Raw genomic sequence first — 16598 nt, forward strand, 5'->3', positions numbered from 1 at the left:
CATCCAATATTTTCACAAATGCTTCCAATTGAGCCTTCTTAACTCTAACCCCTTGTACTTTTAACAACTTTTGTATGGAGCTGCCTACATAACTTCTAGAGTCCATTTGACCCATATTTTAATTAAAAACTTGAGGGCTTACGCCTCTTATTACCACTGCCATGATCAGGACTAACGTCCCCTGTCACTCACCAGCAGGAGCCACGGGGATCAGTCTCGGTTATTGTCGTAGTGCTCTGGATCGCAGAGCGCTCTCCTCGAAGTCCTTCTCATTCAGGTCCCTGATGCAAAATTTCATTTTAATGTGGAATTTTTGTACATATATGTCATGAGCCGTGACATCAGGATTCTGCCAGCAGGTCCTAAACCTGAAAGGAAGGGCAACAGGAGAGAAAACAGTCTCACGGACTTGGTTCCAGGCTCATGCTCTCTTCGTAGCAAGGCCCTGTTTAGTTTTCAGGGTGGAGTATATATAGGCTAAAACCGAAACCAAAAGCGTGAACAGGGTGTAGCTGACTGCAAAGGTCTCAATGCTCCACAAAACAACTATTATGGGTTACATTACTATGGCAACATAGGGTGATGGGCTACCCACTGGGAATCAGACAACAGGCTGCCATGGCACAGGCACGTAGGCTGGGTCCAGGTTTAATCACAGGTGAGTCATGGCTGTTCTTACGTCAAGGCTCACCATAGAAAAATCCTACATAAAGGTAAATGAGGGTATTCCTGGAGGCTGCCTCCAAAAACTAGCTCCCATCCAGATGAAGAAGACAACTTCAGCTGTTACTCGCCAAAGAAAATATATGGGCCCAAGAACTGAGGTGGGTCCAATCTATGCACCTTATCTGACATAAGGATATTCATCCTGTCTCATCTTGTTTATTCTTTTGTACAAGATGGCCATCAAAAGACCTATTTTTGGAAAGCAAAATTAGTTCTTTTAAACAGGTATTACTATATTGCAAGGCTCCCTCACTCTGTGTCACTGTTTGCCATATGTGCCAGACCTGTGCCTACAATAATCCTCTTCGGAGACCACTGCCCCTACCAGGGATTCAACATATAGGAACTTCACCATTTGAAAATTTACAAATGCCCTTTACTGAAATAAAACCTTGTTACAAAGACAAATACCAGTTAGTCATTGTCTGCACTGCTCAGGATGGGTAGAAGCCAAGGAAACCAAGATAGAAAAGCCCCAAGAAGTTGTTCAACTACTCCTGAGAGAAGTATTCCCCTGATATGGGCTTCCCTTGTTAATGGGGAACAACAAGGGCCTGACTTTGTGGTGGAGGCTATCAAAGCCTCACTAACACATTAAAGATCAAATGAAAGCTACATGTAGCATATCAGCCACAAGGTTCAGGTAAGGTAGAATGCATAAATTAAACCTTTAAAAACTATCTTGGCTATCTGCCAGGAAACAGGAACAAATTGGCCAGAGATGCTACCCATGGCCCTCCTCAGAATCAGGTGCACACCTGAACCCTCAAGTTACTTGCCATAAAAGATAATGTCTCCCCCAATTATTAGGCATTTCTTGGGGGAGACACTAGATAATTAGGAGATAATTAACTTTAATTAATGTAACTTTAGGGCTGGGGATTTGGCACAGTGGTTCTGCCACCTGCCTTGCAAGCACAAGGGCCTGAGTTCAATCTCCAAAAAAATGCAACTTTAGAGTTACAGAGGTTAGGTAAAATCTTTTCACAGATTAATAAAACTGTTTTAGAGAGAATCCTCATCCCTACGGGTAACCCAGCACATCCCTTCCAGCCATGAGACTCAGTCTGGATAAAAGATTTTAAAAAAGCTCCTCTCCAACTCATATGAACAGGACCTTATACTATTGTGATTTCTACCCTCACTGCTATAAAAGTTACAGGTACTGGGCTGGAGATGTAGTTCAGTGGTGCAGCACCTGCCTGGCAAGCATGAGGTCCTTTGTTTGATTCCCAGTACCAAAAAAGTAAAAATAAGAAAGTTACAGGTATCACTCCTTGGATCCACTACACCAGGGTCAAAAAGACCTACCATCAAGGCCCTCCAGACACCTGCATTGATCATTCTCATCCTCAAAACCTGCTCGAGGCCCAACTCTAACAGAATTCATCTCAGCATGACACAGACCCAAGACTCGGGTTATCAGACAGCCTTCTTCCTCTGGTCATACCGGAAGCTAACTAGTCTACACATGGCTGAAGCCTGAGGACACTATTCATGGGATGCTTTAGACTACCTGATAGACTATAATTAATATCCCCGGTTTCTAGGCCTCCTTGGACTGCGTACCTTAATTTTTGCTGTTGGTCTTGCTACAGTTGTTCCAGTAGATTGGACAACTCTCCATAAGATTCTCTTGGCTATTGCCTTTATCATTTATTCAAGGTTTTCTTATCAGTATTCTGTTTTCAGTAGAGATAAACAATCACCCTGGTCTAACTAATAATGGCCAGCACCAGTAACTTCATACTGCTATTGGTCCCTGCTATTGGTCCCCATGGTGGCAGTGGAAATAAAAGCCCAGACTCAATACACCCCTACCTTATTAATACTCTAGAATTAATCCACACTCTACTAAACCAGAACTGCCCCAGTCTTGCAGAGGACTGCTAGCTATGCATTGCCCCCTCCTTGGAGTCCATAGAGACCACTCTGGTCTCATCCAGGTTTGGTCGCTATGTACATCAGCCTATCACCCGTGTAGACCTTAAAAATCCTCCTTTCCTGAAAGTCATAGCTGCACTTAAAAAGGACTTCTCCAAAAATAGTCAGGCCACAACACACAGACCTACATTTGGTTCTAGCTGTATTGATGTAAGGCTTACCTTCCAGGACCTCCACTGTATAAAATGACTCTCTCCTCCAGGAAGTCTCCACTTCTCTGCTATCACAGGGCCTCCAGTGCATTAGGACACCTATTGCCCTCTGACTGTAACTTTATATTAGTCCTACACCCTCCCCACAATCATCTTAATGTACTGGTTGACTTAGTCACACTCAAACATTGCCTCACTGGTCGGCCTAAACTTGACACCTCTCCATTGGTTAATGCTGGGTCCCACTTCTTTGAAAGATTTAAGTCTCCTTGTCTGGGGATTTCTTCTGGCACTCCACAATAGCTCCAATTCCTCCCACCTATCTTCTCTTACCCATTCTCCAAAACTCAGAAGAATGGCAACTAGTTGACACAAACAGGTTCTTCAAACACTGGGAAAACAAAACTAAGGGCACTACTCAATGGACTCACGTGGGACAAGTGCTCCCTCTTATAGGAGCAGCCCTGGTTTTCACAGTGAATGAATGGGAAATAGACAGAGGAGCCTTCATATACCACTGTGATGTCTACAATCATTTCTGTCTGTCTTTCTCCAGCATATTCTGGCCCTGCCTATCTCTGTCTCCCTGTCAAATGGACTAGAACTTGCACTCTCATCTATCTCGCCACAAAAGTCTATCTCACCGCATTTAACTCTGCCCCTGAAGACACTGAACTTTCCAACCTCAGCCCAGGCTCACACTTGACAACACCAAGTTCCCTTTCTGATTCCTCTGATGATAGGCTCGGAAATAACCTAAGGACTTGGAATTGGAATTTCAGGCATAACCACCACAGCCCTTATCTACCAACAACTCTCTCAGGAGTTAACCAATAGCTTAGAAATCTCTAAGTCTATAATAGACCTACAAAACGAGATTAGACTCTTTAGCTATAGTCACCTTCCAAAATGGCTGCACCTTAGACTTACTAACAGCAGAAAAAGGGGGTGCCTATGTCTTTCTCGGGGAGAAATGTTATTTCTGTTACCAGATCAGGAGCCATTCATCAGGCCACAAAAAGTCCCTGAGACATAGCCACCAAGCTCAGTGATCAATCTCAAACTAGTGGGTTTTAGAGCTTTTCCTGATAGTTGGACATCATGGCTCATCCCTCTGCTGACTGGTAATACCAATTTTTCTTTTGCTAATATTTGGACCATGACTGGATGCCTCACAGAGTTTCTCCAAGATAGGGTTTGAGCCTTGACCCAACAGTTGGTATGCCAGCTATTGGTATGTGCTCACCTAGACTACAGCCCTGTGGTTACTAGTGATATGCTGTGAGGCTGTAATAGAATCAAAGGGGAAAATAATACAGAATATTTAAACCTTAAGACCTGCTGGGACCACAGGCTCCTTGTTTTCTGCCTGCTTCTGCCTCAAGGTGCTGAACCCGGTGACTCCTCCCAATAAGTAATGTTTTGTACTTTTGAAAAGGCACATTATGAAGTTGATTGTTGATAAGCCTGGTGTTTTTCTTCTTCCAGTAAGTACAAGCTCCTCCAGCAGGTATCTCTCATTCACGTGTTGTATCCCCAGTCTACAACTGTGCCTGGTACATAAATTCATTTGCCTACTGTGGTCCCTGTCTTCACAGAAATGAGTCTATCAAGGTACATATTTACCAAACAAATAATCAGACAATTGACTGTAAATAGAGTCAAGTGTTGGAGGCAGAGGCACAGGGATTTCTTCCATTGCTTTGTCTACTTCTGATTTTGAGGACCATTCCTTGCATACAAGGTCTTGCTGTAAGATCTAGGTTCCCCCAGAATCTGTTTTAACCCGCACAGGAAGAAAGCAAAGTGTACTGCCAAGCCTAGTTCTTCAAAGTTTTGAGGTCTAGCTAGGCTTATGGTATCAAGGCAAGAACAGACTACAACATTTACATATAGCTAGCTGTCTGCTCTTCTAATGCCCCGTGAGGATCTTTGGCAGGTCTTGGTTTGGGGTCAGGTATCCTTAATAATTTACAAAGCTTATCCCATGTAGCACTCTCATTGTGTATGTGTCCTTCGCGTCGGCAGTCTGGTTTGCAGAAGCTGACACTGGGAGCTTCTTCCCTTATCACTTCTGATCTGCCTAGGAGCTTGTCCTGGTCTTTCTAGGGAGACCAGCAAATTTCTTCCCTTGAGGGATACTTCTAGCTTTTCCTCGCCTGGGACTGTGGTTTGGGACATTTTGTTAATTAAACTAGTGCAGAAGCTAGCTGTATTGGAGAAATTCCAGGAAGCTGGGCTCCAGGAAGGCGCCAGAGGCCCAACCCACTGACACCTCCGTTAGAAGAGGCACAAGTGAGGGTCTGGACCCCATCCTGATTGCCCTCCCCCAAGATCGGCCTGTTTTATTTCTCTTCACTGTCAAGCGTCGCAGTGCCTGATACATAGTAGCATTTAATGAACACAGTAACACTTAATGAATTGATATTAACTAGTATCATTAATTTATCTAATTTTAAAAATTAAACTGTATATGGATTATCAGTATTTCAATTAAGCATGCATACGACTTTACCACTAGGGAGCGGGCTCGCGCGAGAAACGAACTGCGATCTGCCCAGCGTGGCCACTCTTTAACTTACTCACTTCATTTCCAGCCGGCTCTGTTTTCTCTAGACACAGATCGGAAGTGTTTCTGTGGGCCTCGTTTTTACGGCGCACAATCGGAAGTTTCTGCCCTTGGTTTCGCTGTGTTTAGAGAGCGGCAGAAGAGACCGCGTCGTAGAGACGCTCGTGCGGAGGCGGAGTGGTAGAGGAGGGAGTGTTAAGGGGCCGTTAGGGACACCCAAGCGGCAGGACACCTTTACAACCCCCACCAGATCTGGACCACCTTCCTCTTGGCCCGCCTCTTCACCCCAACCCCACTTGAGTTTGGAGTGTCCCCGCCCCCTGACCTGAGCCTGGTCCGTCCTCAGGCGCCGACCCTTGACTTCGGGTGCTCCCCCAATACCCTGGCGCTATGGCTACGGGCGCGGATGTACGGGACATTCTAGAACTCGGGGGTCCAGAGGGGGATGCAGCCTCCGGGACTATCAGCAAAAAGGACATTATCAACCCGGACAAGGTAGTAGGGGCACCTGAGAGTATTGGGTAGGGGGAGTGAAGGGGTGAGGAGGGGGTGACATCGAAAGAGATGGGGGAAGTGGTAGGGTGCCACACCTTCAGTGAGGTGCACCATAAAAAGGTGTGACATAACGGGACAGATACTATGTATTATCCCTAATGAGATGATGGAGAAGATGGAACACCTGGGAGATGGTGGATACCAAGAGTGGAAAACCTCCAAGCCATGAGGGGAGGACAGTGTGGCATTCCTAAGTTACCCGGGTGGGGGAGTCCAAGACATTCTAAGAGTCTGAAAGGATTTCCTTCTCTACCCAGATTGGTTAGGAGTGGGGAGAACTCTCAGGATTCTCCTGAGAGTAGGATTCTGTTCTTTATAGTGTGCCCTTATAATGTGTCACTATGTGTGTCATTGTACCTGTAGGTGATGATTTGTGCAGGGATTGTGCTGGGCTAAAGAATTTTCAGGAAAGTGGGTCTAGGCTGTGGTTCTTTTCCTGTGATTTCATTAGAAAAAGTCCAAGAAGTCATCTGAGACACTGACTTTCAAGAGGCCTGAGGGCATGCACCGGGAGGTCTATGCACTGCTCTACTCTGACAAGAAGCAAGTATTGGAACCCCCAGTTCCCTGTGCTCCAGCCCCTGGCCCACTTGCCATGTCTGTAACTCCTGGTTTTCCTTCCAGTTCTTCCCCCACCTCCCCTTCCCGGCCAGGGCTCTTGCTTGCCTAGCAGAATGCAAGAGGAGCTCAGATGTCTTACTCTAGGACATGACTTACTTCTTAAGGAAAGATCAGTTCCTTGGGCCCAGAGGCTCTCTACACACTTTGTGATTCTAACCTTCTACCTCCCTAAACCCCACTGGCAGAGATGCACCTCCACTGCTACCCAGTGACACTGGTCAGGGCTACCGCACAGTGAAGGCCAAGTTAGGCTCCAAGAAGGTGCGACCTTGGAAATGGATGCCATTCACCAACCCAGCCCGCAAAGATGGAGCCATGTTCTTTCACTGGCGTCGGGCAGCAGAGGAGGGCAAGGACTACCCCTTCGCCAGGTTCAATAAGGTGAGCTACCACCATTCATACAGGCCAGTGTTGGCTCCAGGGGCCTGCTAAAGCCCAGCCAAGGTTACCCACTTGGTCCTTGGGTCATATAAAGACAGAGTAGAACTCTGAGGTCTCTGCCTATGGGATCCTGCCCTTCTCTGTACCTACTCTGGTTTTTGGTGGGTTCTCTTGGCTTTTCAAATATCGCTGTGACAACAGGGATTTAGCTCAGTGGCACTGTGCCTGCCTTGGAAGTGCAAGGTCCTGAGTTTGAGCCCCGGTACCCCCCCAAAAAAATTGCTGTTCCACAGATCTGTATCATAGGTGCTTTACTCTTAGTTTACATTTTTCCCTTGTGTGTCTCATTTACCATGTGATTTCAGTTACCCTCTATAAGCCAGTGACCTGAATTTAATACCTCCAGATAGTAAGAGAAACTATGCCCATATATCCAGTCACTTACTAACATCACTGTCTGAGTGCCCCATAGGTACCTCACATCAACTTACAATCTTCCTTTTATCTCCTGCCCCCAGACCTATTCTCCAGCTCAGTAAATGCCACCATTATCCTCTCAGGTTGCCCATAGTGGAAACTGGGGAATCATCCTTGACTCAGCCTTTTCTCTTAGATCTCAACAACAGGACAAAGATAAGAAAAGGACAGATATAAAAAGTGTAATAAAATAAATTGGATATGTCAGTTAAGAGCCATCAATAAAATTAAACCAGGACATGAATTGATATGAAAAAAGATAGGGAAATTGTAGGTGTAGGAGAAGCCTACTTTGGATAGGATAGGCAAGGAAGGCCTCTCTGAGAAAGTGGCATTTGAGCTAGACCTCAAACACATCTAATCATCAAGTGATATGTATATCATAATAGACTTCAGCGATATATTAAAACATCAAGTCCTGCTGATTCTTTTTCTGTAGTAAATCACATCTTTGCCTTTACTCCTCTTCCAGGTGAGCACCCTGATCCAAGCTGAATTATCTCAGGTCCAAATTACAAGTCTAGCCAGAGCAGGGCCTTCCTCGATTCATCCAGCCAGTGAGAGGCAGAGCTAGACTGGGCTGGGATTTCCTAGCCAATGTTTTAAGCCTCTGTACTAGGTGCCCTCACAGTTGCCACAGCTCGGAACAGCTTAGACTCGGAACGTAAAGGCATTAGAGCTCAGACTTTGGACTGCATGCAATTTCTAGCTTCTCTCCTTCAAAGCCAGTGTATTCAGGCACACTTGTACACCTTCCCCTGGACTGCACGGAGATTTTACAGACTGAGCATAGCCAGGTGTGAATCTTTTACTCTCCATATTTCAGACCAGCTTTTCCTCCTCCTTACCATTCTCCTTGGACCCCTCAGGTCCAGTGGAGAGAGAGGCTGTAAATACAAGATAGAAAGGGGACAGTCGAGAGGTAAGGCACCTGAGGCAGTGGGAGGGAGGTTGGATGAGACAAGTTGAGGTGCAGACAAAAGAATATTTATTTTGTATTTAGTAAATGTCATTCCCCTCCAGGTTGAGGACCAGGTATTAAGGACACATAAATGAACCAAACAGCAATATCTGCCCTCAGAAACTCCACATAGAGAGGGTGGTGGAGGCAGAAGCAATTAGTCTGGTGAGATATATGCAATAGAGTCTGAAGGTCATGGAAGCTTCTTAAAGTAGTTAGAGCCCGAGTTGTCCTAAAGGATGTCACCAGGCAATGCTAGGAAAGGTGGTACAGTGACTTTTTCAGTCAGAACAGCACACTAAAGGAATAAATAGAAATTTTATATGGTATGGGATGCTGGGAACATTGCCATGCTTGAAGCCTAAAGCCCACAGAAGGGCATGGTGAGAGATGAGGCTTGAGCAGTCAGCAGGATCCTCTACTCAGGCAGGGCCTTGGCAGCAAGGCTCAAGAATTCAGACTATGCCCTGATTGTCTAGGGTAACCAATCATTTCAGGGTTTTTTTCCTGGTAATTGCTGGCATTCTGAAATAAATATGTGGGCTTCAAACTGCTTCCAGTAGCCAGTGACAGATTTTAACTGGAGTAGTGTCAGGATTAGCTCTGAGTCTTAGAAAGATCTGGTGACTAGAGTGAATAATAAAGTTGGAGTGAAATAAAGGAGATTTGCTCCTTCCCGGATCCCCCTCTCCACCAGTAGCTCCTCAGCCACTCTCTTGCTTAGGCCAGAATCACAGTAGTTGTCTATGGTGCCAGCTCCCACTATCAACTCAGTCACAGCTTCTCTTGCCTAAAGCCTCTCACTCTGCTCCCTGTCCTCTGCCATTGGTGCTGCTTCAATTCAGGCTTTTTCGTGTCTCACCTGTGTCACTAAGAGTCAGCCAGCTGATTAGCATCCATCCTCACTGCTGCAGTGGTGGTTGGTCTTTGATATGAGAAATGTGACCTTTTACTCTTCCCAAAACTAACCCTCAGGCTGAATTCCAGACTCCTCAGCAGGGTGTACAGGCCTTGCTGCTGCTGACCTGACAGACTTTCTCATGCTTCCCTCCATTTCATTCTTTGTTTCCCACCAGTCTCTAATTGCCAAGCCACCACACACCAAGTTGTTTTCTTTCCTGGCTGTGTTTATATTGCCCTTTTTCCTAGGATTCCTTTCCCCTTCTTCCCTCATTACTACTTAAGACTGAACTAGGCCTCATTTCTTCTTTGACTCTTTCACCTTGTGTCTCTGGATTGGACCTGGTGCCATTTGGTAAAGCGTAGGTGTACCTTTGTCATCAAACTTGCCACACTGTACTAAAGTGAGTTTGTTTTTTTTAAGCTGGACTGTGAACTGAGAAGCAAAGACTCCTCTTTGTCTTAGTACTATGTCCCCAGCATAGCAGTCAATGATAAATACTTGTTGAATAAATGAAAGAATGACTTCTTTACATGACTGTGAGTCCCTTGACAGCAGGATTGGCCATATAGTTCTGAGGGATGGTGCTTTTTACAGTTGAATGGAATTAAGTTTATAGGAGAGATATGTAACCAAATCTGGGCAACTAAGAATCTCCAGAGGATTTGTACTTGAAGGAGATCAAAAGGATCAGAATGTTACCAAGATAGAGGTACATGGAAATGAGGAGGCACTTCAGGCAAAAACAGGTGAGGAGAGTCTGGTGTGTTCTCAAAACAGTCATTTGGCTGGCACTTAAGAGTCCATGAAGGTCAGTGGCTGTAGGAGGAGGCCAGGTCATTCACTCATGCTCATTGGTCAGTTCAGTGAATATTCACTGATACCGGTAATGTGCTAAGCCTTAAAGGAAATGAACTGGATAACCCTTGTTTTTGAGGAGTTCGTGAATGTCAAAAAGACACTTTATCTTGGAGGTAGGAGGCTTTAGGGGGTTATGGATGACATAATAAGATATTCCAGAATAATGTGTCCCAGATTTTCTGTGGTGCAGGATATTTTTATATTCCCAACCAGTGACTGACTAAGGTAATAAAGTTATAAGAAAAGATAGTAAAGTCTGTGCCTCTTCAAATTACATTCAGCACACACAGTTACTGTACAAAGTTTTTATTGCCTCCTCATAATTTTGGTTCTCACCATGGGTTGATGTTAGCCTGTAAACAACATTGGTCTGCATACTGCTCTTTAAGTAGCACTGTTCAGAGGGGTCAAAGCTTGGCTGCAAATGGAGAATTGATTAGAGGAGGACTGTGTGGAAGGAGTGAGACCAGTGGGGAGGCTGTCTTATCTAGGCAAGTGGTGTGCTGGTCTGGCCTAGGATGTGGCAGTGCAGAGAGGAGGATTTTGGAAGTAAAACCAAAGAAAGGCAGGAATTAAAGATGTCTCCCAGGTTTCTGGCTTCGGCAACTGGATTAGGTGACAGTAACATGGCATGGACTGAGGTCTAGACCAGAGACCTAAGCTTGAGGAAAGCAGTGGAGTTCATTACTGAGCACATTGAGGTATGTGTAGGACCTCCACCAGGAGGCGTCCAAGGGGCAGCTGGAAAGAGCCAGTCGTAAAGCATCAGTGGTCCAGTCTAGCATTGACTCCTTTCTTGGGCCTTGCGTGATAGAAACAGCTTGTAGCGGTATTCTTTGTCTCTGGGGAGGCTTAAGGATGGGTTTGGGTTTGGGGAGGAACAGATTTTGGCAGGGCTGCATGTGTTGGAACTAGTATTCAAGCCAGGTTTTTGTAGAAATAGGTGACCTAGGAGTTCTGAGAGAGCAGCAAGTTCCACTGTTACCACTGGGTGGCAGTAGTGCTTCAGTTTAGAGTTACTTGGTGTAGGGGCTGCTCCTGTGCCTTCTTTCTCTGACTGGTGTATTTAGCCATCTGCCTGACTTGAGTTGACCTTTAGACTCCACAGAGTGCTTACAAATGAGCCCCTCACCTTTAACATGGGGGCAAGAGCTATGGCCTGTTACCAGCCTCTACAGCTTGAAGATAAGGTGAAGTTGCTCTGGGAGTCAGTCAGGCAGTCTGTAGTTCTAGAGCCTTCTAGGACCCTCTTGTCTAGCAGCATGGACGAAGTTCTTTCCTTACTCCAGACTGCCTTATGCAGGAACACAGGCTAAGGATTTACTTTGGTGTAGCCCAGCGCTTGACACAGCCCCTGGGAGGGGCCGTGGTCATAGGGCTGGAGCCCTGTGGACATGAAATGATGTGGGTGTGCCCCTACTTGTCTTTCTGTGCCAGTAGACTGTGCAGGTGCCTGTGTATTCAGAGCAGGAGTATCAGCTGTACCTCCATGATGATGCTTGGACTAAGGCAGAAACTGACCACCTCTTTGACCTCAGCCGCCGTTTTGACCTGCGTTTTGTAGTTATCCATGACCGGTACGACCACCAGCAGTTCAAGGTAAGCTGGTGTGCATTTGCATGTGTGCCCTGCCTCTGGGCCTTCACTGCATCCATTCGGTGCCCCCTGAGTGTTCATCTCCCGCCCATTCAATCCTCAGAAGCGTTCTGTAGAGGACCTGAAGGAGCGGTATTATCACATCTGCGCCAAGCTTGCCAATGTGCGGGCTGTGCCAGGTACAGACCTCAAGATACCAGTATTCGATGCTGGGCATGAGCGGCGGCGTAAGGAACAGCTCGAGCGTCTCTACAACCGGACCCCAGAGCAGGTCAGCCCTAAGCTTTCACCCAACTTCAAAACCCTTGCTCATTGCCTCTGTCCTCCATGCCCTCAACTCCCTCACCCCAGAGTGTTCCTGCCTCTCCCTGCTCTCCTTTACCTTTCTCTGACCCCTTCTATTTCACGTGCTCTTACAGACAGCCTAGCACCCTGTGTACCCTGCCCCACACATTGCCTTCACACACTACTCAGTGTCTGTCACTCTCCCAGGTGGCAGAGGAGGAGTACCTGTTACAGGAGCTGCGCAAGATCGAGGCCCGAAAGAAGGAGCGGGAGAAACGCAGCCAGGACCTGCAGAAGCTGATTACTGCAGCGGACACCACTGCAGAACAGCGGCGCACAGAACGCAAGGCCCCCAAGAAGAAGCTACCCCAGAAAAAGGAGGCTGAGAAGCCGGTACGGAGATTGAGCCAGCCCAGCTGGGGAGAAGCGGGGGACGCAGGGCTCTAAACTGAGTAGGAGCTCTGAGTACATCCAGAGCAAGTGAGGTGCTGGGACTGACCCTGGGCCCACACCCTGTGATATCTTAGTTTCCCTAACTCCTCCCCAGGCTGTTCCTGAGACTGCAGGCATCAAGTTTCCAGACTTCAAGTCTGCAGGTGTCACGCTGCGGAGCCAGCGGGTATGTGAGTCACCTTCTTTCATCTGTTTGAGTCTTGGGCTCCAGGTAGCCTGAGTACTGCAGCTATTGGAGCTGGAACAATAGGAGGTAGTTGTAGATCGAGGTGGCCTTGCCAGGATCACACAGAGATACGGTCAGGCTGCGGTCACAGCTTTACTATTTTTCACTTCCTGGCTCTTTCCTTTTCTGGCCCACAGCTACCTCCATCCCAAGCCCCCAGTCCCCAATCCCCTACTGCCTTTAGCCCCCTTCGTCCTAAACCTCTCTTTGGGGAAACAGTGTTAACTGTCTGTGTCATTGCAGATGAAGCTGCCCAGCTCTGTGGGTCAGAAGAAGATCAAGGCCCTGGAACAGATGCTGCTAGAGCTTGGTGTGGGTGAGTGTGAGGTCGAGCCTCAGAGGACTACCCACCTGGGCTGTGGATGAAAGCTGGGCGGGGATGGGCACTACACGTTGCAGGCCCGCAACCATAGTCCCACTGTGCCCTGCCTGCAGAGCTGAGCCCCACCCCCACCGAGGAGCTGGTGCACATGTTCAACGAGCTGCGCAGTGACCTAGTGTTGCTGTATGAGCTCAAGCAGGCCTGTGCCAACTGTGAGTATGAGCTGCAGATGCTGCGGCACCGGCATGAAGCACTGGCCCGGGCAGGTGTCCTTGGGGGTCCTGCCACACCAGCAACAGGCCCAGTACCAGCCTCTACTGAGCCAGCAGTATCTGAACCTGGGCTTGGCCCTGACTCAACCAAGGACACCATCATTGACGTCGTGGGTGCGCCCCTCACACCCAATTCGGTAAGAACGCAGACAGGCTTGAGAGTGTGCCCCAGCCCTGTGAACAGACACATGTGGACACAAGCTCTGCTCCCTTTGGTTCCTGCCTCTGTGAGGGTCTGGGGCTGAGGGCAGGACTGGGTTGACCAGTGGGTATCATCTTTCTTAGTGAAATGTGCACACTAGGCCTGAGTTAGGCCTTTGGGCCACTGACCTCAGCACCTTCTGTGTCTGTCTCCTCAGAGGAAACGACGGGAATCGGCCTCCAGTTCATCTTCTGTGAAGAAAGCCAAGAAGCCATGAGAGGCCACCTGGGGTGTGGGTGGTGCTATGGTGTAAATAGAGCTGCTGACCTGGACTAGGCTACTCCCACTTCCTTTCCCACACCCTGATTTCCTCTTTAGGGAGGGTGGCTAGGCCTGGCATCAGCTGCTATCTGTGGTTGTGGTTGGGGCTGGCCTACATTCAGGCTCTTGGCATCATCTCCCTAATCCTGCCAGCAGTGCCAAGTTTTATACTCCTGATGGCCTTGCACATAGTGCCTCCTGAGACGTCCACACATCCCCAGACCTGTGTATCTTCAGTGAGGATGTCAAGCACTGCCATTCATATATTGGTAGCCTTGTGCACAAGAGGCAGCCTGAGTATGCTCCATCTTTACAGCCTGACAGCATTAGCACATAACAGCCTTTGCACACATACCCAGGGCCTCATTTCCCCGACTTTATTCAGTGGCACGTTCACAGCAGGGCTGGGGGTAGATACAAGATGGGGCCTGATCTGTCTTGGAGCCCTGGGGGCACCACACACCATGCACTATGGATGGGAAGGGGCACAGGGGGGCTTGGTGGCCCCTGCAGAAGCCTGTGTACCAGGGAGGAGGCAGTGAGTGCCTGGGTCCCCCTAGCCCAGACCCACAATAGGAGGGGCTAATACTGGGCTGAGATTGAGGGGTGGGGGGCACAAAGTGTCTGCTCCAGAGAGGCCAGATGGCCATGCCATTGCCCAGGACACAGTCCACAGGGCAGCTGGGGGACACTCTGGGCGCAGGGCTGTGCCACTCTCCCTTTTCCCCTCTGGTGAGGGAGAGGAGGATTCTGGGCTGGGCCAAGCAGCTACCCTGTCCTGCCCCATCCCATCCTCGGCCAATCAGAATGGTTTTGATGTCTGCTTGAAGATGAAGCCTCGATATGCAAGTGTCTTCATGATGTTGGCAATGTTCTTGCAGTCATCTAAAGGGAGAAAGAAAAGACATTAGATGGGCCCCAGACCTTTCCCCTCCATGCCCATAGGTGCTCTTACCAGGGTGGGAGTGGGAAGGTGGTCACATTTAGGAGCCACAGGCACTAGAGAGAGGACCCTGGCCTTTGTGGCTGCATCTCCAGCTTCAGGTTGGGCTGGGTGATGCTAGGCCAGCAGGAAGTCTGGTCTCAATGCTTTTCAGTCCCATAATTCATGTTGGAAATTGGCCAGCGTGTCCTGTCCCAGCCCCAGTAGTGATATATGGGCGCCGTCGCAGTAAGAAAAAGGCAGAGTAAATGTGTAATTTCTCCCTTGACGGCCCCCGGCCGCTGGGCGATCCTTCTTGTTGCTGCTGCGTGGGGACGGCCCGTCCGCCACACTCCGTCTTCCCGCCACCCGCCTTGATGTCTCCATTTCATTACTGTGCGGCCATTCATCACGCCCACGGCCAGGGTGACTTTGCTGGCACTTGCGCGTGTGTGGGAGATGTGGCCCAGGCCATAATCACTGGTGACAAGGTGCAGCCCTGCTGGGCCAGGGCTCTAAGAGACACACCTGTCCTGGGTACTGTTCCTGTGTGGCCCTGGACAAGATGTGTAGCTGCTCTCCCAGCCCTGGCCATCAGCCCTCTACGTGACACATCTCCCTGCCTGTCCCAGTAGGCTCAGAACTGGGTGCTGGTCACTTTCTGGGCCCTGTCTCTTACCCACACCTCAGGTGAAATGTGTCTCTGTGACAGACCCCTCAAGCATTTTCTCTAGAGTAAGTCCCTGAGAAAAACTTTATGCTCTAAATTATCCTAATACCCTGGAGGCTGCAGGTACTCTGGGGCTTCAGTTTTGTGGACATGGGCCAGGACTGACTCCACCACCATTGGCATGAGGGCCAGCTGCCCCAAGCTTGTCACTAGAGTCAGCCTAGTACAGAAACCATCAAAGTAGCTGGGTTTTTCAGTTGAGTTCCCGGGAGAGGCCATCAACTTGCCATCCTCACCTGTCTGTCCTCCCACTCCTCTCCTACCTCCCTCAGTGCTCTTGGGCCATGAGCAAGACCTCAGCTGCCACCCGTCCTCATGGGATCGATGCTGTGATTGCAGAGATATTGTACATCGATGTCATAATCAAGTGGGGGGGGTGGTAAGGTCAAGGTGGGGTCAGGAGGCCTCTGCATCTGTCAAGGACTGATCCCTTCCACTCAATCCCCCCAGACCCACCCCTGCCAGCACTTTATACCTTAGAAAAGGGGAACATACACCCCCAAGCTAGGAAGGGACTATGGGTGGGGGAGGAGATTTTGATCAGCCAAGGGTCTGTGTCACTAGCCAGACAGCTCAGCAGATCCTACCTAGAGCAGGCAATGCAGACAAGGTCCTGCCACAGAGCTCAACATGTATGTACCTGTGGTGGCTATAGGTATGGAAACGACACCTTGTTCTCCCAGGGACTCAGGAAGCCATGAGGGTTGATCTGAGGCAGAATGGTGGAAAGACAGATGGGTGGGTACTGGCGGCCATGGCAACTCCAGACGTGACCCATCCTTGTGGTTTATGGGCCGGACACGCGCCCCGTTCAGCTGAGGCCCCGTCATTTGTCTCCCTTAGTGTGTATGCCTGTGCTGTGGGGGTAGAAAGTGGAGGAGGGAGGGGGCTGCGACAGGAGGAGCTCAGCAGTTGATGGCCAGGACTGGAAGGGGGAGGGACTGTGAGAGGGTGATTTCTCCCTAAGCCTAGCCCTGTCAGGGCACCTCCAATCCTGCCTATCTTCAGCACTCTGGGGACCATGGCCACTGTGCATATTAAGAATAAGTCCCCTCGTTATCTGCAATTATCCAGCGGCCACACACCTCATTTCTTCTAGCAGAAAAGAAAATTAGTTTTCTATTGACTTCATGTGGCTCCTCCCTCACTGCTGGACAAATCGCTCAATCTGCCTCTCTGGA

The 16598-nt window shown here is 48.7% G+C and overlaps 2 protein-coding genes across 8 annotated transcripts in view; one reads left to right on the forward strand and one right to left on the reverse strand.

Annotated features, from left to right (window-relative positions):
* Positions 1-5473: 5473 nt before the first annotated feature.
* Dmap1 (DNA methyltransferase 1 associated protein 1) lies at positions 5474-14126 on the forward strand. Its single transcript, XM_010610122.3, has 10 exons — positions 5474-5886; positions 6398-6489; positions 6753-6948; positions 11589-11747; positions 11848-12015; positions 12237-12422; positions 12577-12648; positions 12952-13024; positions 13144-13439; positions 13662-14126. Exons 1-10 carry the CDS (start codon positions 5782-5784, stop codon positions 13719-13721), a joined length of 1407 nt encoding a protein of 468 aa, XP_010608424.1. The 5' UTR covers positions 5474-5781; the 3' UTR covers positions 13722-14126.
* Positions 14122-16598, reverse strand: part of Eri3 (ERI1 exoribonuclease family member 3) — a 127635-nt gene continuing 125158 nt past the window's right edge. For 3 of the 7 annotated variants that reach the window (XM_010610121.3, XM_010610119.3, XM_010610120.3), the window contains one exon: positions 14122-14650. In XM_010610121.3, coding sequence (XP_010608423.1) covers positions 14568-14650 — 83 coding nt within the window. In that variant the 3' untranslated portion in view covers positions 14122-14567. The remainder of the gene's footprint in view (positions 14651-16598) is intronic. The other 4 variants (XM_033767824.1, XM_010610118.3, XM_010610117.3 and 1 more) reach the window with 2 other exon arrangements.

The sequence above is a fragment of the Fukomys damarensis genome, unplaced genomic scaffold (assembly GCF_012274545.1).
Source record: "Fukomys damarensis isolate Sample0158 unplaced genomic scaffold, DMR_v1.0_HiC HiC_scaffold_23, whole genome shotgun sequence".
Taxonomy (NCBI): Eukaryota; Metazoa; Chordata; class Mammalia; order Rodentia; family Bathyergidae; genus Fukomys; species Fukomys damarensis.

Bases quoted from the DNA above. Each gene is read 5' to 3' on its own strand.
- Dmap1 (XM_010610122.3), top strand. From the start codon at position 5,782: ATGGCTACGGGCGCGGATGTACGGGACATTCTAGAACTCGGGGGTCCA. The intron at 6,949-11,588 runs GTGAGCTACCAC...CTGTGCCAGTAG, and splicing joins CCTTCGCCAGGTTCAATAAG to ACTGTGCAGGTGCCTGTGTA. The intron at 12,649-12,951 runs GTATGTGAGTCA...GTGTCATTGCAG, and splicing joins TCACGCTGCGGAGCCAGCGG to ATGAAGCTGCCCAGCTCTGT.